We start from the raw sequence: 20,211 nt of genomic DNA on the forward strand, positions 1-20,211 counted from the left end.
TGCCATTGTTGCAGCCTCAGCATCCCTGCAGCGGCCTGGCCCTGAAGGGTTTTCCTGATACCTGCCTGGGAGCAGCAGCTGCTGAGCTGGGAGCTCCACAAAGCCAGGGCAGGTGGAGAATTGCTCCTGCCCACGGGTGTTTCTCCAGCCTCTTTCCATTCTCCAAGCCCTTGAAGGGTGGTGATGGGCTGATAGAGGCAGGCACTGGAGCTTCAGGGGGTCACTGTACAGGGGAATTTCCCAAATATTTACTGCTCTTCCTCACCCTGTAGCATCTCACTGCACCTCACAGGAAATAAAACCTGTGGTAAAACTGCTCCAGCACTGGGCTGGGGATGGAGCTGCCTGGATGGCTGGGGAGCCCACTTATTTGCATCCCTACCTCAGCCCTGTGCTCTGCATCAGCAAGGAGCAGCCACAGCACCCACAGATGCTGCTCTCAGCTCTGGTACCACCAAAGCAGGGCAAGCAACACTTGAGCCCAGGGAGCTGTGCCCCCCCAGCCCATCCTTGCTCCCCACAGAACCTTGCACTACAGGACAAGCAGAAAAAAGCACCAGCCACAGCCACAGCCCCAGCACCTTCCAGCAACGCAGGACCACAGCAGCACCACCCAGGAGAAGAGAGGATGGGCACTCACCACCAGCTCACTCACAGGGCAGCTCTGGACAGGTCCCACTTTCCCTTCACAGTGTAAATCACCTGCTGCTCCAAACACCAGGAGCTGCAGCACAAGGTTTGCCTGCTCCAAACACTCCTCCAGCAGCACCAGCAGGAACCTCTCACTTGGTTCCAGCCTGGATTGCACCCAGAGCTGATAAGGAGCTGCAGCTGATGCTGTTGGCGGGTGGGAAGGAGCTCCAGCTGTGCCAAATAACCCAGGAGGGGTAGGGACATGGGCCAGAAAGCAGCTGGGCTGGTGTAATGTGGGTCTGTGTCAGTGATGCCACACCGGCCACCACATGGTTTGGCCTTGGCCACAAATGCCATGCGTGGTGCAGGACAGGGGGTGAGGGAAGGCCATGGCCAGGCCCCTCACGCTCTGCCCTGGGCTGTCCACACCTCTCTGTCCTCACCAGGAGCCCTCTCCCAACAGCATCTGTTGACATGAGGCACTGTTGTGTTCCCACCTGGCGGGTGCTGCCGTGGCCTGGAAGGGTGGGGGTCCCTGAGGGGTCACACTCCCAGCACAAGGGGTACATTCCTGTGTACATCCCTGCTTGGGAGAGACTGCAGCCTCCCCAGGCTGCCACAGCCACACTCGGCACCACCAGGATGTTCCAGTCTGCTCTGAGCTGCTGGACAGGGACCAGGGCAGGCACCAGCCTCCTGCCAGCTCCTGGACTGGGCAGCCGCGGGGACACTCAAAACGCAGGCAAAGGGAAGGAAAAACTCCAAGGAAGCTGGAAGCTCTCGACATAGTTAAAAAACAACATTGCTCTTCAAAATAGATGTGATTGCGCTCCTTGTGAGTCATCGAGCAGAGACACCAAGATTGCTTTGTGCCAGGGACGAGCCGGGCGCTGATTGTGCCGCCCGGATTTGTATCCAACAGACCCTGGATGGCATGTCAGAGTTTACAGCGCGCATACATTTTCAACAGTGAGCTTTGCAAAATGTATCAATGTAATCTCTGCCTCCTATATTCCGTGTTGATTAGACACGATTTCTGGCTGGATTTTCAGAAAGCTCAAGTGCTTTTTTAATCACTACAGAAGCTCATTATTGCTTTCCAGTGACTCTTATGTCCTTCACTTCTCCTTTCAGATTAGAGTCTATAGTCAGATGAATATTGGATGATTTCATTACATACAAATGCAATCAACAGTTTTGCATAAATTTCTCCTCTTTTCTTGAGTTTCAATTGACCTCAGCACCCGTGGAGGCAGGCGCAATACACATGTAAATGAGCTGGCGTTGCTGCAAAGACACGGATGCGAGAAACAAGATAAACTGTCAGATAATATTCAGGATTTTTAAGAGATCAAAAAATACTTCCTCGTTCAGCCCAGCCGTAAAAATGGCACCTTCAGCTGCCGGGGAATTTGCTTTTGTTTTGCTGTGAGTCTGGCTGTGGACAAAGCCCAGGGGCGGCCCTGGCCACTGAGCCGAGCAGAGCCGGGCTGGCCGGCAGCAGCATCCTGGGGATGGGAGCGGGGTGTCCGCGGGGTGTAAGTGGTGCTGGCATGGGACTTATGCCACAGGGAAGCTGCTGGAGAGGCCTTGGCTCCTCACCACACCAGGGAGGTGCCCACCCAGCCCAGCGCCCGCTGCAGAGCCTGGTTTGGTGGGTGAGCCCCGGCCAATGGTGATACCAATGTTGGCACTGTCATCCCTGCTCCTGCTCTGCTGTGACCATCTCAACCGTGGGATGCTGAATTTGGACTCCCCCGGACCCCATCTGCTCCTGAGCAGTCCTGAGCACCAGCCCAGAGTGGGGGCATCTGCCAGGGCACAGGGCTGAGCCGGGGGCTGCCCTCCTCTCACTGCACTGCCACACACAGGGGAACCACGCGTTCCAAATATATTTAAGCTAACACTCCACATGAACAATCAGGCCCAATTTAAACAAACTATAATTAAAGATAAAGGACCTCTTGGTAGGGAAGTCAGGGGAAACTGTCAGCGGTTACTTTGGATTCGAAGCCCTTACCTTTAAAAGAATAATTTTTGTGCTAATGTGAGCAATCCAGCACTCCTACACTCGCCTTCGAGGGCTGGTGGGGAAAGAAACTCGTGGGTTTCTTTTGATGCCTTTACTGCTAATCTTCTTAACAGATTTTTAATTAATGGGAACAGAGCACTTTGCAGCCGTGAAATCTATTGGTGTAATTGCCTGGTGGATTAGTCCCATTAACCACACAAATTACCTGTCTCCAGGTCGCCAGCCCCATCGGGGAGCTCCCCACGCTGGACACACTGAGCAGCCCCATTCTGAAGCAATTTTGATAAAATAAACTCTCTAATCAGGTAAATAATTCCATAAGGGAAATTGCTGCCTTCCCGCAGCCCCCCTCCAGCGGGACCTGGCTACTTTCAGGGGAATGCAACACGCCTCCAATTACAGACAAATCTCCAGCTCAGAGGCCATTTGGGAGAAGCCCACGGCACACGGGACCCCCTCGAACCACAGCGGCCAAGGAATTAAGGCATTTAAGCTGTCAGCTGGAATCTGGCCCGGCCCCTGATTACCTGGGGGGACGTGCAGTGTATTTAGGTTCGTGTCCGTTGCAATTTCCTGGCCCCCAGCGTTGATCCCGAATGACTCGTGTCCGTGTCAGGTTCCTGCCCAGGGTCACTCCGACACGTGGCCCCAGGCCTGGGGACAGCAACCTTTGGGCAATTAAGGATGTCCAGGCCAGGCTGAGCCCCGAGGACTGGGGACGTGCAGCTGTCCCCAAGAGCTGCAGGGTGAGGGGGGCATCAGTGAGGCCACATGGCTGTGCTGGCTGCCATCACCCCTCAGGATGGAGGCCTGGATCTTGGGAGCCCTTCCCAGCCCTGTCTGTGGGTTTCCATGGTCCAGTGTAATTTTGGACCTGAACCTGATGGTCACTCCCACAGCTGCCCTTTGCTCAGCCCCTGAGATGAGGATGTGCTGCCCCAGGGATATCCAGACCCAAACACGGGGTGTGCAGGGGACCCAAACACGGGGTGTGCAGGGCACCCACGTGCTGTCATATGGTGATGCACAGCCCCAACACCCTTCCCACTGCTTGGTGAAGGGCTGCCTAGTGCCCAGGGCTCTGCCAGACCCTCGGCCAGGATGGCTCCAAACCTGCTGCACCAGCCAGGGCATCTGCTCACCCTCTGCCTCGCACTGGGGAGCAGGGAGGAGAGTCCCTGCCACACCACGCTGTGAGCACGTGTGCTGGGGACAGCCTGGGAGGAAGTGACAGCAGTGACACGCTGGTGCCCAGTGCTGGTGGGGACGGCCACGTGGAGGGGTGGCCTTCAAGCATCCCCTGAAATGCTCAGGTGATCAGTCCCTGAGCCAGTCCCCTATCCCGGGATGGAGGAGCCCAAAGCTCGGTGGCACAGGGATACTCTTCCTGCTGCAAAGGGAGACCAAAACTCTCCTCTGTGTCTGCCCCCATGGCTTCTGGCAGAGGATGATCCATGGGGCCATCCCAAACTGGAGGGGACGTGTAGGTGGCCGAGCACCCCGTGGCCGGGGCAGCCCCGGCCGGGAGGGCCGGAGTGCAGGAGCCGCGGTGCTGGCGAGCACGGCCGGGGAACCCTACACCGCGGGTAATTGGCATCAGATGCTCCCTGACCTGCCGCATCCACCGGGAAGCTGGAAGCATTTATTTGTCTGAGCCGGCGGCTCTATCTGCGTGCGGGAGGCGTTGGCGGTGGCGGGGCCGGGCTCCGCGAGCCTAATGAGCCCGAGCTGAAGATGATGAATATGATTGCTGAAAGCGCTTTCCTGAGTTCTCCTTTCCTGGGGCTCAGGTTACGAGTTCCCAGACAGCCTGTCCAGCCCCGACTTTTCAGCTCTGATTTGTAGCCCCCCAAACTGTCTGTCAGCTCCCCGGGCCGGAGGAAGTGCTGGGTCCTCCGCCGCTGTGCCCGGCGGAGCTGGGAAGGGGCCGCCTGCCCTGCTCGGCCACTGGGGACAGTTTCGCTCCCCAGGCTGCCCCCGCTGCTGCCCCACTTGGCCCCGCGCCCCCACAGACCCTCTGAGCCCAGGGATGCATCGTGCAGGGTCTCCAACCACCAGCATCTGCTCTGCTCTTGTTCTGGACTAAGTTCCTGGGGCTGTCAGGGACCTTCCCCACAGGGACTTGTCACCTCTTAACCTTACAGCAGAAAAATGTGGGGTTCAGCTTCTGTGTTCTCTGCCCATCCCCTGCAGCCCATGGTCAGGGTTCCCCCACTGAGCCACATCCCACCGAGGGGCTGCTCAGGGATGGACAAAGATGGGGTCATCAGCCCGAGAATGCTCCATGGTAATGCAGATCCCCTGGGATCAGGGGGACACACTACGGCCAGGCATGGCCACCCCCAGAGCACTGGACTGGGGGGTTGTGGGGTGCCCCTGCTTGGCTGCCCCCCATACATGAGGCTCAGGGTGGGTGGACTCCCTGAGCTGTCACTTTGCCCCCCGTCTCACGGCTTTGGGACCACAGCACCAGGTGTTTCCACAGCACTGGGTGTTCCTATGGGATATCTCCATGACACCAGGTGTCTCCATGGCTCCAGAACCCCTGGGAAAATGGGGGAAAGGATTTGGGGTATCGACCCACTCAGTCACTTATGTCCCCCTGTCCTGCTCCAGTGGCTTTGCAGATTCCGGAGGCAGCATCACTCCAAACCCAGTGGATGGGGGTTTGAGGGGTCCCGAGGGGAGATGGAGGACTGCCCAAGGAAGAGCAGCTCGGGAGCAGCGGTGCTTCGCGCCTCCCAGTGCCTCCCAGCGCCTCCCAGTGCCTCCCTGCGCCCGCCGCCGCGCTGCCATCGGCGGTGTTCTGCTGCCTCCCTTCGGGAGGACGCGCCGGCAGCACCGGCCGCTCCGCCGCGCCGTCCCTGCCTGGACCTGCACGTGGGGCCATGGCAGGACAGGTCACGGAGGGCTCGGGTGCATCCCAGCACGGCTCCGAAATCGCCTTCCCCATTCTACCCTACACTGGAGCCGAAGCGCTGTGGCCATTCCCGCGCCCATCCCGCCTTTCTGAGGCTGGCACATCCCCAGGGCAGCACCAAGAGCCCTGAAATGGCCAGAGCCAGAGTGGGGTCACGGTCACATCCCTGCACTGGGGAGAGAAAAAGGAAGCAGAACTCCAGCTGTGCCTCCGGAAGGAGGAGGGAAGCCACGGGAGGAAAAGGGGCAAAGCCGCAGCCCCGGTGCCCGTGGCTGCTGCTGTGAAAAGCAGAAGAGCAGCATGGGACCGGCACAGGCACAGCCGGGAGTGTGGCATGACAGGGGAAAACCTCTGGGCATCAGGAACTTCTCCAGCCACCACTAAAGAAGGTTTGGGGTTCTCAGGGTTGAAACCCTCCAGCCAGAACCCGACCACCCCAGGCTGCCACTGCCACAGGCCCATCTATCCTGTGCCACATTCCATCCGCAGCTGGTCAGCAAGGAGTGCTCCCAGGAGCCATGGCAAGGCCACACCCCAGAGGTATCCCCCAGCCCTGCATCCACCCAGTCTCAGGGAGGCCCTTGCTCTTCCCAAAGCCACTGCCAGTACCACTGCCCCACAAGAGCCTCCCTCACCTTTCTGAGGGGGTTCATCAGGTCGATGTCTGGTTGTCTGGTTTCTCCCACCTTTGCCCAGGACGTGGTGGTGAGGCACACGTGGGGCTTGGCAGCACCACACTGGAGCTCTCCTCACTACTCCAGCATGGTGTCAGAGTGTTTGCTGGCCAGACCCAGTGCCCAGGTTGCTGAGCCCGTGGCCCCAGACGTGCCTCCATGTCCCAAGTGGCTCCAGCCTCACACTGAGGCTGTGAGACCACAGTCTCACAAAATGCCCAGGCAGCACCACCCGTCCTCGCACTGGCTGGGAACAGCAATTCATGTGGGGACCCAGGGCTGGCTCCCAGTCTGGGACATGTGGTCAGACATCCTGGGCTGCGGCTCAGACAGAGTCGCAGGAGGTCTGTTGGCAGCCGGGGCTGGCACTGGAGAGTTCGGTAGCTGCTGGGTTAGAGCTGAGCAGCCCAGTGCGGCACTGAGTGCTGGAGTGAGGGGTCTGGGCACGGGGTGAGACACGAGGAGTGGTAGGGGTCTGCAGGACACCCTGCAGCTGGCAGCAGCCCCCTCCCTTGCCCAGCAGCGCAGGGACAGCCCCTCCACGGCAGCCCCTCAGCGGCCCCAGTGAGACAGCCGGCCCGGGCTGTTGCAACTGTTTCCCGTATTGTGCAAGAGAGTGATTATTAAAACCTGATGAGAGGGAAGGGCAGTGAGCACGGGAGCGGGAGCGCTGCTGGAGAGGGACATCCCCAAGGGCTGCTGGGCTGGCCTGTGGGTGAGAGGGGTCAGGCCCTGCCAGGTCACACCTGCTGCGGTCAGACAGCATCGGGTGTTGGGTGTGGGACAGGAGGAGGACGCCAGAACTGAGGCTGGTGGTGCCGCCTGAGGGGATGGAGGAGAAACAGGCACGCCCACGGGGGAACCACTCTGCTCTCGGTGGGGCTGTGACACCATGGGCAGCCTGGCAGAGGGCAGGAGCAGCCCTGGCCCCAGCACACACCGACTGCACCAACTGCACACACACAGCAAAACCTGCCTTGCATTTCCAGCCGTGTTCCTCAGTGGAAGGCAGGAGGTGTCCCCACCCTGTGTGAGCACATCGAGAGCCCACTGAGATCATGTTTATGTCATGGCTGATGCTGGATCTGAGGCCCTTGTTCATTTTTGGAGACCTGCAAAGGCTGCTTGCCTGTGGGGACACTCCCTCTCTGCTGCTGGAACCCCGTGCAGGAACCACGCAGGATCCACGGAGGAGCCGAGAGGGAACCGCGCACCACCGGCCTGCCGGGGCTTCCTGCCGCTCTGCAAGGAGGGACAGCACAACCCGAGATAACCCCCCCACACAGCCGGGCCTGTGCCGGGGTCTCTCCTGCTTCCGCAGTGCAGCACGAGAGAGGGTCAGCAGCCACAGGCCCTGAGCCCTGGGGGCCACCAGCTTGGGGACATCCCAGCAAGGTCTGCAGCCCATCATGCTCATACCACCCCAGCCCCACGCAGAACCTCTTCCAGCCCCACAGAACTCCTGTGGGGTGTCTTGTGCCTGCCTGGGCTCAGCTGGCTGGATCCTGTCCCTGCTGCCAGGGGCTGGCGCTGGGAACAAAGCATCCAGGCAGGAAACACCCGGCGATGGTTTCACCGATAAACTCAGCTTTTCTGGCCACCGGCGGCTGAGGGCAGCCTGACTCCTGGCACGACCGGGCGGCGCTGCCAGGGCAGCCTCTTGTGGCCACTCGGAGGAGTTGAGCCGGGCCCGGGGGATCAGAGGATGGGCATGGGGGCCCGGGGGACCTAGGGATCAGGGTTTGGGAATGGGGATGCAGGGGGACGTGGGAACAAGGGCGTGGGAATGCAGGGGCATGTGTGTACCAGAAATCGGGTATGGAGATGCTCAGGGAGGGAAATGGGGGGACTTGGGGCTCCTGGGGGACCTCGGGGCATGGCTGGGGGGGGCACGGGTGGCCGCGGCAACCGGGGGGGGAGGGAGGTTGGGGCAGCCCCCCGGCGGGCCAGGCTGTCGGAGGCGGCCCCGTCCCGTCCCGTCGGGGGCGGGAGGCGGCGCGGCGGGGGCGGGGGCGGCGGGGCCGGGCCGGGCGCGACGGCGGGACGCGGCGGAGCTGCCTCTCGCCATGGGCGGTGGGTGCCGGGCCCGGGCCCCCCCGGCCGCGGGGCTGCGGCTGCTGCTCGCCCACGCCGTGCTGCTGCTCTGCGCCGCCGGGAGCGCCGCCGGCACCGGCTCCGGTACGCGGGGCGGCACCGCACCGGGAGGGAGGGAGGGAGGGAGGGAAGGAGGCGCGGGGAAGTCCGTACCGGTGGAGCGTTGACATCCCGGGGGGGGGATCCGGCCCCGGGGGATGCGGGGGGATCTAGTCCCGCGGGATCCAGTACTGGGAGTCCCGGGGACGCGGGGCGGGCGCTGCGGGACGGGGCCGCGCTCTGGCGGGTCCCGGGGAGATCGCACCCGTAGCCCAGGGCTGGTCCTCGCCCGCCGGTGCCCGCGGGGCTGCGAGCAGGAGCCCCGAGCGGAGGGTGGGCAGGGACGGCTGGCGGGACCCCCCGCCCGGCTCAGGGTGCCCGCAGCGCCCGGAGCTGCAGGATTTGGCCCGTCACGCGTGGCTGGGAGCAAAACCGCCCGGGTAGAACAAACTTCCCCTCCACCTCCCGCAGCGGCCGCGCAGGGACCACACGCAGGGCCCGGAGGAGACATCGCTGGCCCGGGGCGGCCGGGGACGCACGACAGGGCTGGACCCTGGCCAAGACGGCGGCCACCCCGGGGCGGGCCCGCCACCGGGCTGAGGGACAGCAGCCGGCTGCTCCCTGCAGCCCCCCAGCCGGGACGAGGCTTCTCGAAAGAAAGGGGGACAATATCCACGCATGCTGGCAGTCAGGGCCTTTCCTGCTGTCCCCAAACGCACACCAGGTGAAACTGCAGCCGGGGGTGAGGATACAGGGCTGGGAGCAGCAGGGATGGCTCCGGTGCCCTGAGCCATCCTTTGGTTCCCATGCCCACGTGCTGCAGAAGTTCACCACGTGCTAGCATGGCCACATTGGGCTCAGGCTGCCCACCTCAGGTGCACTCAGGGATGCCCAGGAGTAATGCTGCTTGTGGCAGGCACCCACGGAGCATGCTGTTAAACAAAACCCTTTCTTGAATCCCATTAGCTCCATCCCCAGCCCCTACAGTGCAGATTCCCCCAGGTCCTTAGCAAGGCATTGACTCCAGTTCCTCTTCTGTGAAAAGATCTTCCTCCCTGGAGAAAAATGCCATCCCAGTGTGGAGCTTGAGGCACTGCTCAGATTTTACAGTTCCTTGCTAAAGGAAAGTTCTCAGCAAAACCAGCCCAGGCCCATGGGCTGCATCTCTCAAGGGACTCTGGTCACCTGTGTTCAAATGGTGCTGATGGTGACCCTGTGTCCAGTACCCTGCCGGGGTCTACCCTCTGCTCTGTGCTGGAGCAGCTGGTCCTGTGCAAAAGCAGTGACCCAGAGGGGCAGACTTCCCTGTTTTGGCAGCAAATGTGTCCAAAAGGGGAACATGACCCGGAGCTGCAGTGCTTAGAGGCCCTATGGCCATGGCCACGCAGAGGGGAGGCCGTGTCAGCTCTGCAGGAGACTCCAGGAGTCCACCCAGCAGGAGGTGGCAGGTCCAGCTGCTGGGGACAGCAGGGCTGGGTGATGCCAGTGTGGCCAAGCCACCCTGCAAAACCTCTGGCTTCTCAGCCTCAGGCACAGGGGCAGAGCAGGAGCAGCAGGAGCCAGTGCTGGAGGAGGGGGCCGGTGCTGGGGAGGTGGCAGTCACCCCACCGAGGGGCACATTGGGCACATCTGTTGAAAGGAGTAACCCCATGGGATGGACCTGCCTGTCATCTGCTGAGCTGGACCGCAGGGACAGGCAAGGGACAGCCTCTGTGTGGCTCTTCCTCTGGCTTGGCCATCCCTCTGCATGGCTCTCATCTTCCCGAGAAGCCCCTCTGGGGATTGAGGACATCTGGGACCAGCACCTGTGTTTTCTGCTTGGCACAGGACAAGGGCCTAGGGACACACTGGAGACCCACGTGCCTGAAGCAGCTGGGACAGATGCAGGCTGGAATGATGCAGCCCTGGAGCTGACTGCTGCACACAAGGATCAAAGCAAGTTTGACTACGTGGAGGAAAAAAAATACCTGGGATACATGATATACATGAAAGGATGTCTCTCTTCCAAGCCTTAATTAGGGAGGGAGATATCTGATTGAGAAATTAGGGGAACTGCACCGTGCCCTGAGGTGCTGTCAGTAGAGTGTCTGGGCTCTGCTCCTCCCCAGCCTTGTGCCAGGAGGACCACAGCCCTAATCTAGCCCTTGGATCTGCTCTCCAAGACCAAATAACAGGATGTTGGGCTGAGGCTGGGATCTCCTGCTCACTTGGTGTTTGCTGCTCAGAGCTCTCCTCTTGACTCCTTGCTGGCTGCACCTTGGCTCTGAGCCACAGTGTTTGTTCTCTGTAGACTTTTCCTCTGGCTGAGTGGAGCCAGGCTGCTCCCATGGTGTTTTTCAGTTTTCCCTGCAGATATTGCCCTTGGCAGCTGGCTTGCCTTCAGGGGTGAAGTTTTGTACAAGTGTTTTTGCAAAGTAAACCTGACTGTCCTCTCCACAGCCATTCCACAATTCAGCTGCGTCACTGCTGCCAAAGAGGAGCTGGGGCAGCACCCCAACATCAGCATCTGCCCGAGCCCCAACCACAGGGCAGGTCTGGCATAGACCCTCCTGTCCGAGGGCAGTTGGGGATCTCTGGCAGAGTCTCTCTGGATTCACGCCTGTTTGCATAGCCCATGGTCTGCGCCTCCTCCCAGCACATCCCCTCTGCAGCCGGGCTCCTGGAGCGTCACCCCAGGCTGCAGAGGGGAGGCAGCTGCCACACCGAGAACCCTGGGGCTGCCACCCCTCCAGCCTGCCCCCAGCCCATCCTCAGGGCCAACAGCCCTGCTCAGGTGCAGGGGGAGGATGGCTGAGCTCACGTGGTGCACAGCTGCAGCCCTGGCACGCTGCTCCTGCTGCTAATGGTGCTGCCAGAAGTGGATGCAGATGACGATCTGGCTGTGGTGCGTGTGCTGTGAGCGGTTCATGGGCCTGAGAAAAACCTTGCTGGATGAGGAAAAACAAGTGCGTGAGCCTTTCATCATCCCCCAAGCCTGTGGCCGCGGGGCCATGTCCCATCGAGCAAGCCTGGCTCCATCCCGGCCATGATTCACCCCAAGTTGCTTTGGCTGCGGTTTGCAGAGCGGATGTTGTCCCCGAAATCTGGCATTTTTCAGCGGTGATGGAGCATGTTCACCCGCTCTGCCGTCACGGAGGGGCCGTGCTCCACACAGAGACTGGCAGCAGCTTTCCCCATACCTGGAGCCTCCTGGCAGGGCCGGCGCAGGATTCCTGGCCGGGGTGGGGAGAGGCGGGAGCTGCTGCGGGAGGGAGGCTCCAGAAGGACGTGAGGGGGTTGCTGTCGCGGGCCAGGACACGCTCCATCCATCCCCTTCCCACCCTTCTGGCTGGAACATGCTGTTCCCACCCCACCTCCGGGACCCCGCGGCACTGACACCGCGCTGAACCGTGGGAGGAGGCGGCTCGGCCAAGCCCGGCATGCGGCCAAACCCACCTCGGAGGAGGGCTCGGCACGACCTGCCATCGAGCCCCGCACCAGGGAGAGCCCCGGCAGGATGAACTTCTCCTGACTCCCCATATCAGCTGGAGAGACAGGGCAGGACACGACCTGCTCTGCCAGAGCCTGCCGCCTGGAGCATCCTCCCAGCCCTGCGGCTGCGGCACCTGCGGCAGCCCTGCAGCCCTGCGGGTTGTACGGGGCAGAGCTCGAGGTTGCTCCTTGGGATGTTTGCAGGGTCTGCAGCAGAGCCATGTGCGAGGTACCAGCATGGGAATATCCTGAAGGATGCTGCAGATGCACTGCAACACCTCCCCCTTTCCAAAAATTCCCATCTTGCAAAAATCGGAACGGGTGGTCTGACCTTAATTTGTCTGAGATAAATAAGATCCTGCCTGCTGCCTCCCGTCTGGAGACATGAAAAGATCCAAGATGAAAGGGAGCCTGATGGAAGTGCTGGGAGCTGAGCACGTCTTTGCAAGCCGGCCCCTGTGCTGTGAGGGATTTGGGGCCACAGGGCTGAGCACAGCCCGGCAGAGCTGCCGGCTGAGCCCTGGGCTCCCAGGCAGCCCCTGGGAGCTGGCTGCTGGAAGATTGAGCAACATCACAAAATTAGCTTTATTTTTTAAAGATGTTAATTTTTAGCTTCAATTTCCTATGGAAAAAATGAGGTTTCTGTTCTGCATGCCCATACCTCCACCCCAGTGTTGGAACCTGTTCCCAAACTCCCGAAGAGTCTGAACCAGGTCTGGCAGGGGCCTGGTGAGCTCACGGACTATGCAGAGCAGCTGATGGACCCAGGAGACCTTCCTTCATCGTCCAGGACATGATGGGCACACTGGGAGTGGCTCTCAGTCTTTTGTGGCACTCAGAGCATGCTGCCCATCCTCCCCATTCCCCCAGCCAGTGGCTCTGGAGCTGCACACTGTGTTGGTGGCACTCTTGTCCCCAAGTGCTGTGTATCCTGGTGGGGCTGGTGACCTCTGATCTGCTACAACACACTCAGCCACTTAGCTCTATGCACTTTTATCCTCCTGGCACAAAGGCTCCATCCTGGGTCTGTGGGAACCAACCCACCTCAGTAAGGCTGAGGATGCCACCAGTGAGGCTTTCAGGAGGCAGCTGTGGCAGAGGACATCCCAATTTCCACAGCATTCCCTGGGCTGATGGAAGGCAGAGGGGTCTCCAGCCACCCCAGATTGTGTTGCTCTTTCTCCCTTGAGTTTTGCTGCTCTTGAAGGAGCTGTGGATGGTGGAGTTACAAGGACCTGCCTGCTCCAGGATGGATCAGAGGAGCTTGGCATGGATAGTGCCGAGTGCTGCCCCAGCACAGGAGCTGCTCTGTGCCGGGGGGATCTCCCTGTCCCACGGGATCCCGCCGCCCTGGGACGGGCGGGAAGGGGCCCTTATCTCGTGTCTGCAGGCCGGGCACGAAGGTGGTGGAGGAAGGGCCGGGCGGGAGCCGGGAGTGAGGCCGGCGAGGCCCCTTCCATCCGCTCGGGGCGGAGGGGCCGCCTGCCAAAGCAAACCCTGCCCTGACAATGGGCGCTGTGGTGAACAGGGGTGTGTTTGCACGGCTTTATCCCTGCTGGGGCTCTAGGGGCACTGCAGCCCCCCAGGCACGAAGGTACAGCCCCGGGTGTGCAGGAGACCCCCGTGACAGGCAGGCAGCGTTGGGCTCCTGCAGCACGTTGTTGACACCAGAGCTGGGGGCTGGGCTCATGGAGGTGGCTGCACCAAAGCACCTCGTCTCCTGAGCTGCACCCAGCTCGGCTGAGTCCGAGGCGGTGTCTCTCTGTGAGGAGCAGGGAGCCACTGGATGCTGTGACAGAGTGGCTGGATGGTGACCTCTGTCTCTCTCTCTCTGTCTCTCTCTCTCTCACCCTGCAGTGAATCCCTGTTGCTATTTCCCCTGTCTGCACCAAGGGGTGTGTGTGAGGGTTGGTCTGACAGAATACGAGTGTGACTGCACCAGGACAGGATACTACGGGGTCAACTGCACCTCCCGTAAGTCCCCGTGGCCCAGATCTGGCACCGCTGGATCCCAGGGCAGCTCACTGTGCCCACAGCACTGCTCTCACCAACAGCAATGGTGTGGGTGGACCGGGGCTGTTAGTGGGCTTCATTAGTGGGGTGAGTGATTTGCCTGGTCTGTCTCCCCCCAGCTGAGTTCTGGACGCACCTCCACAACCTGCTGAAGCCCAGTCCTGCCTTCTACCACTTCATCCTGACCCACTTCAAGTGGTTTTGGGACATTATCAACAGAACCTTCATCAGGGACACGCTCATGAGGCTCGTGCTGACAGGTGAGGGGTTGGAGAGGGTCTGGGGGTTCATCAGGACTCGAGGACGCCCCAGCAGGAGCAGAGGTGTGGGTGGGGATGGCACGGCTGCAGTGGTGCTGAGCAGCTCCTGTGGGCACGGTGGGCATCAGGCTGGAGTCATCTCACCAGGAGAGCCAGGGCATTGTCACCCCATCACTCCATCACGCTGTCACACTGTCACTCAGCCCAGGGGGCTGCCTGGACAGGCAGTGGTGGGGCTCAGGGGGTCCCCAGCCCTGTGCTGGGCTGCCAGCCAGCTGGAAAACACGAGCAGCTCTTGGCATGCTGCACTCCCTGGGCCAAGGGGCTCTCGTGCAGCTGCATGGAAAGCAGCCTGTGCAAATATGGCCTTTGTTACTCATGTCCCCACATTCATCACTTTGCATAAATATTTAGGTTCCAGCTCTTGGAGCCGTAGGGACACACTCGCAAGGCTCTGGCTGTTGGTTTCACCATTTCTATGGGTTTGTCATCTCATTCATCATCCAAAAATCCACTTAAAGCATTAGCACGGGCCCTCCTTTTCCCTGGGGAATTGCAGCCTTTAAAAGGCTCAGAGCAAATCCCAGGACGCCCTCGTGCCTCCGCTGCTGGTACCTTCCTGGTTTTTGGGGTGTCAGGGGAGGGCATCTGGCAGCACAGAGCGGGTGGGCAGGGGCCAGGACAGAGGCTGTGGGGTGCTGCCCCGCGCCCCACAGTGGTGATCCCCCTCTCTCCTTTCAGTTCGTGCCAATCTCATCCCCAGCCCCCCCACTTTCAACTCCGACTACGGCTACATCAGCTGGGAGGCCTATGCCAACGTCAGCTACTACACCCGCGTCCTCCCGCCCGTGCCGGACGACTGCCCCACGCCCATGGGCACCAAAGGTATGCCCTGGCCTGGGGAACTGGCACCCTGAGGGTTTCCCACCCACCCATGGCCAAGCTTTCACTGCTGTGGACACATCTGCAAGGCACCACTGGCAGTGCCACGTCCTACCACTGTCCTGCCCAGGCTGGCCCCGTGGCAGGAGGAGCTTGATGGCATCTGAAACGCTGCTGGGACAGCTCAGGGCATGTCACAGCCTGTGTGAGAGGGCTATGTCTCTGCAGACACCACCAGCAGCCCTGTGGACAGCACTGGTACCCAGCCAGGCCAACACTGGGCATCTGCCCTCAACCTCCATCCTTCACAGGGAAGCAGCAGCTCCCCGATCCCCAGCTCCTGGCAGAGAGGTTCCTGCTGCGGCAGAAGTTCGAGGCTGATCCCCGAGGCACCAACATGATGTTTGCCTTCTTCGCCCAGCACTTCACCCACCAGTTCTTCAAGACATCTGGGAAGATGGGCCGTGGCTTCACCAAGGCGCTGGGGCACGGGGTGAGGGGCACGGGGGATGTGGGAGGGAGGAGGGTGACGGGGCACAGGTGCCTCTCAGAGCAGCCTTGATGCCCTGCTCCCTCCTCAGGTGGACCTGGGACATCTCTACGGGGACAACCTGCAGCGGCAGCACCAGCTGCGACTCTTCAGGGACGGGAAACTGAAATTCCAGGTACCACCCAGCATGGCTGAAACATCACCCAGGGCTGTGACCCAGGGCTGTTTGAAGCCCATGTCCCTCTGGCAGCTCCAGGGAGACCCCAGCCCTGACGCCCCGTGTGGCTGCTGGCTGGGGGACAAGCTTTGGGGTGTTACAGGTGTTCTGCAGTTGGGACTGTATGAGGAGCTGTTTCCATCCCACTCACTTCTTGCAGGGGAGCAGACATGGTGCCCTTAGGGAGGCAGCTCCTGGCTGGGCAAGCTTTCACCAGAGTGTTTTTCTCCCCTCTGCCCTTTCTCCCACCTCGTTCTTGTGTCCCCAGGTGGTGGATGGGGAGGTGTACCCCCCCGTGGTCACCGACGCTCCCGTTCACATGGTGTACCCGTCTGCTGTGCCCAAGGAGCAGCAGCTGGCCATGGGGCAGGAGGTGTTTGGGCTGCTGCCGGGGCTGTGCATGTATGGAACGCTCTGGCTGCGCGAGCACAACCGCGTGTGCGACGTGCTCAGGCGGGAACACCCCACCTGGGACGACGAGCAGCTCTTCCAGACGGCGCGGCTCATCCTCATCGGTGAGGGACGGCACTGCCATGGGGTACAGGCACCACGGAGCTCTGTGTCCCACCTCCCTGGGCAAGCCCCAAGGCCCCAGTTTTGGCCAGTCTCTGAGGGTGGTGGCCAGACTACCTTGAGAAGTTCCTCTGGCATCCTTCTGGAGATCATTGCCCATTTAGCAAAAAATTGGGTTTGGTCCACCAAAAATACTAATTTTGAAAAATTTTGTCATAATTTTGAATTATTTCTTTTAAATGTTCATTATAAATTTGCTTTTCGTGTCTCATGAAAAGTCATTTCTGACCAAAATCCATAAAAAAGCCATGTCACCACAGTACCTTTAAAAAATATATCCAGGTCAGCTCCCTCAGGAACCCTTCAGTTTTGTTAGACTGACCTTTGCTCCTGAAGAACTAATTCACTGAAAAATTCCCAACCAGCTCAACGAGCCCATAGTCAGAAGAGTCCCAGGAGGTGCTGGGTGCTGGGACATGCTGCCGTAGCACATGGGTAACATCTCAGGGTACAGAGCTGGTGGCTCCTGCTGCCACCAGCTGCTTCTTTTGCTCCTGCCCAGGGGAGACCATCAAGATTGTCGTTGAAGACTATGTCCAGCACCTCAGTGGGTACTACCTGAGCCTCAAGTTCGACCCTGAGCTGCTGTTTGGGTCACAGTTCCAGTACCGGAATCGCATCGCGGTGGAGTTCAACCAGCTCTACCACTGGCACGGGCTGATGCCCGACTACTTCGTCATCCAGGGGGAAGAGTACAGCTACCAGCAGTTCCTCTACAACACCTCCATGCTCATGGACTACGGCGTGGAGGCACTGGTGGAGTCCTTTTCCAAGCAGGTAGCAGGAAGGGTAAGGACCTGCTCTCCCCTCCCTGGCAGTGCCGGGCTGTGACACCCCACAGGGACACTCGTGGTACCCCGGAGGCGGTACGACCGTCCCCGTTTGGCAGTGGGACACACACAGAGTCTGCCCAGGGCAGCACCTGATGAGCACATCAGGAGTCCTCCCCACGAGCACCGAGGCAAGGCTGGCCCTGGCAGCGCCGGTTGCTGCTCTTGGTGCTCTGTAGTAAACATCCCGGTGATGAACATCCCGGAGCCTGAGGAAGGGGCGATCTCCCGGCCCGGAGCAGCTGGGACTGGAGCAGCTTGTCTGGCACTGTTCTTTGCTGCCATCGCATGGATGTTTTCTTCCAAGCCGCTGTGTCTCCATTCCTGACCCTCTTTTCTTGTGCAAAGCAGCGCGGCTGAGGCTGAGGCTCTGTCGGTGTCCCGGTTTCTCCCTGCAACTCCAGCCCTCTGAACCTCTCTCCTCTTCCCAGGTCACTGGGTCCATCCAGGGCTTCTCCCACACCATTCCCTGCCCTGGGAACAGGGCTGACCTACCCAAGCTGCTCTATAGCTGTTTTTTGCACTGTCCAGTGGTTCCCCCTCTTCTTCCTGCTGCAGTGATGTGCTGCTCTCCATGACACATGGATAGTTTAGCGCGGTGGCTCTCCTGGAGCTGATGCTGGTGCTGCCTTGTGCCTCACGTGTGCTCCCCCTTGTGTTCTTGCCCTCCAGATCGGTGGGGGACAGACCATCAACGCCAATGTCTTGCATGTGGCCATTGGGGTCATCAAGGAATCCCGGCAGCTGAAGCTACAGCCCTTCAACGAGTATCGGAAGAGGTTTGGCATGAAGCCCTACAAGTCCTTCCAGGAGCTGACAGGTAGGGCTGCAGTGCTGCCTGGGGCTTTGCTGGGGCAGGGCAGGTGCCCTGTGCCCACAGGTGGGTACGAGACCACGAGCTGTCCCACTGCCACTGGGCTTTCCCTGCAGAGCAGCCACTCCTGCCCATCCCAGCCTTGCCTGGGCGTGGCCCTCGCAGTGGGGCAGACTGGGCTGATGCCCAGTTTGCAGGGGTCCTTCCTCCTGTGGGCTGGATGACTGGTCCTTGCCAGGCCTGATTCCCTTGCTAAAGCACTCTGACATTTCCTTGGGGCAGGAGAAGAAGAGAAGGCTGCGGAGCTGGAAGAGCTGTACGGAGACATTGATGCTCTGGAGTTTTATCCAGGCTTGCTGCTTGAGAAACCCCAACCCAATGGCATTTTTGGGGAAAGCATGGTGGAGATTGGAGCTCCATTTTCCCTGAAGGGGCTTTTTGGAAATCCCATCTGCTCCCCAGAGTACTGGAAACCCAGTACATTTGGTGGAGCCACTGGCTTTGAGATAGTGAAGACGGCGTCGCTCAAGAAGCTCGTGTGCCTCAACGTGAAGAGGTGCCCGTACGTGGCATTCCACGTGCCGGATGCTGTGGAACACGGCAGCCCTCGGGCTGGGGGACCATCTACAGAGCTCTAGCACCGGGATGACCCGCCCAGGTAGGGACTGTCCTTGCCCAGGCACCGGCTGAGCTGAGCTCCCGGCCTGGCGCTGAGTATCCCGTTCCTTCCTGCAGGGAACAGTGGGGACACAGGGACCTGCCCACCCCTGTGCCGAGCAGGAGCAGGACAGGAGATGGTCCCATCCTGGATGTCCTCCATGCCAGCCCTCGAGGAGAGGCTGCTCCCAGCTCTCTGAAAAGCTGGAGTGCCTTGGGAGTGTGGCTGCCCTGCTGTCCTCAGCAGACTCACATCTCTTGCCAGTGAATACCTTGCACAAAGCCAGCTTTGGCGTTCCCCAGGGGATACTCTGGACTCCCCTGTGCTTCGTCACCCTCCATCCCCGCTGCCTCCCAGCACCAGGCCATCAGCAGCCCCTCTTCCACAGGGCCTCCCCACTCGGGACAGAGGAGTGCAGAGCCCTCACACTCCTCCCTCCTCTGCTGCACCTGGTTACGTGATGAGCTCCCCGATGGACAGGAAAGACACTGTGTAGGTGTTCCTGCTGCCCCAGCAGTGGCTGAACTTGCAGTAGGAACCTGCCCTGCTCTGCTTCTCCTGCATCCTCTGGACTGTCCACCCCAGCCTGTCCAGCACAGGGGCACAGCCGGGACACAGCCAGGAGAAGGAACCAAAGCAGTGTCTCTCCTGGAGGATATCAGGGGAGAAGCATCAGATGGGACCTCCCAGACCTCCTGTGCCTCCAACATGCTGGCTTGGACCCTGGCACGTGCTGCTGGCTGCCCACCCGGGGCTGCTCGGAGCGAGATGCTGCCTCTGTGCACACCCAGCAATGGAGTCCCTTCCATCCCACCATCATCACACTTCCCTGCACTAACAGCTCAGCAAACACATCCTCACAGCACACAGAGCTTGTTGCTGTCCTGCTCCCTGCACGCAGACATCAGCCCTCGCCCAGCCCAGCCACGTGTCGCTGGCAGCCACTGTCACTGGCCTTGATCCCCATCAGATCCCAGGTCACCTCCAGGAAAACAGACATTTAAAGTAATAAATGATTTTAAAAACTCCTCTCACTTCTGGCTGTGCTGGGTCATTGCCGACCGCACATGAGGAATAAACAGTGACCACCCTCCTTAGGAGATGCTTCTGTGGGGGTCTCTGAGCCCAGGTGTCCCCTGCAGGTTTGAGCCATGCTGCCCTTCAGCCACCCCCAGCCCTGCGCTGTCCTGATGCCACAGTTCAGGGTGTTTGGGTGATGGTCTCAGGCACGTGGTGGGATTGCTGGGATTGTCCCGTGCAGGGCCAGCAGTTGGACTTTGATGATCTCTGTGGGTCCCTTCCAAGTCAGGGTGTTCTGTGATTCTGTGGTGACACAGCACTCACACCCAACCTTGTGTATCTCTGTCACATAAAATCTATCCACATGTCAGTCTGGCTGCCCGGGTGTTCTGTGGGCATGAAACAGCCACAGTCTGGAAGGGAGCAGGTGCCTGCACCTTCCTCCTGTGCTGAGCCGAGGGAGGGGACTGCTCCCCAGCCCCTGCTGTGTCCTGGCAGGACTCTCGCCTGCCCTGGTGACCTCGTGCCATGAGGCCGTGGGGGCTGCGCTGCTCCCGGCTGGACCCTTCTCACAGTGATTTTGTAACCCTG

The 20,211-nt window shown here is 60.4% G+C and overlaps 1 protein-coding gene across 1 annotated transcript; it reads left to right on the plus strand.

The window, feature by feature from the left end:
- Positions 1 to 8,325: 8,325 nt before the first annotated feature.
- Positions 8,326 to 19,825, plus strand: PTGS1 (prostaglandin-endoperoxide synthase 1). Its single transcript, XM_017810433.1, has 11 exons — positions 8,326 to 8,437; positions 13,721 to 13,837; positions 13,996 to 14,136; positions 14,878 to 15,021; positions 15,330 to 15,511; positions 15,600 to 15,683; positions 15,994 to 16,240; positions 16,801 to 17,087; positions 17,801 to 17,948; positions 18,225 to 18,600; positions 18,678 to 19,825. The coding sequence occupies exons 1-10, from the start codon at positions 8,326 to 8,328 to the stop codon at positions 18,578 to 18,580; spliced, it is 1,818 nt and encodes a 605-aa protein (XP_017665922.1). The 3' UTR covers positions 18,581 to 18,600; positions 18,678 to 19,825.
- The last annotated feature ends 386 nt before the right edge of the window (positions 19,826 to 20,211 follow it).

Source organism: Lepidothrix coronata, unplaced genomic scaffold, assembly GCF_001604755.1.
Source record: "Lepidothrix coronata isolate B3197 unplaced genomic scaffold, Lepidothrix_coronata-1.0 Scaffold28, whole genome shotgun sequence".
NCBI lineage: Eukaryota > Metazoa > Chordata > Aves > Passeriformes > Pipridae > Lepidothrix > Lepidothrix coronata.

Bases quoted from the DNA above. Each gene is read 5' to 3' on its own strand.
- PTGS1 (XM_017810433.1), top strand. From the start codon at position 8,326: ATGGGCGGTGGGTGCCGGGCCCGGGCCCCCCCGGCCGCGGGGCTGCGG. The intron at 15,512-15,599 runs GTGAGGGGCACG...CTCCCTCCTCAG, and splicing joins CCAAGGCGCTGGGGCACGGG to GTGGACCTGGGACATCTCTA. The intron at 16,241-16,800 runs GTGAGGGACGGC...GCTCCTGCCCAG, and splicing joins GGCGCGGCTCATCCTCATCG to GGGAGACCATCAAGATTGTC.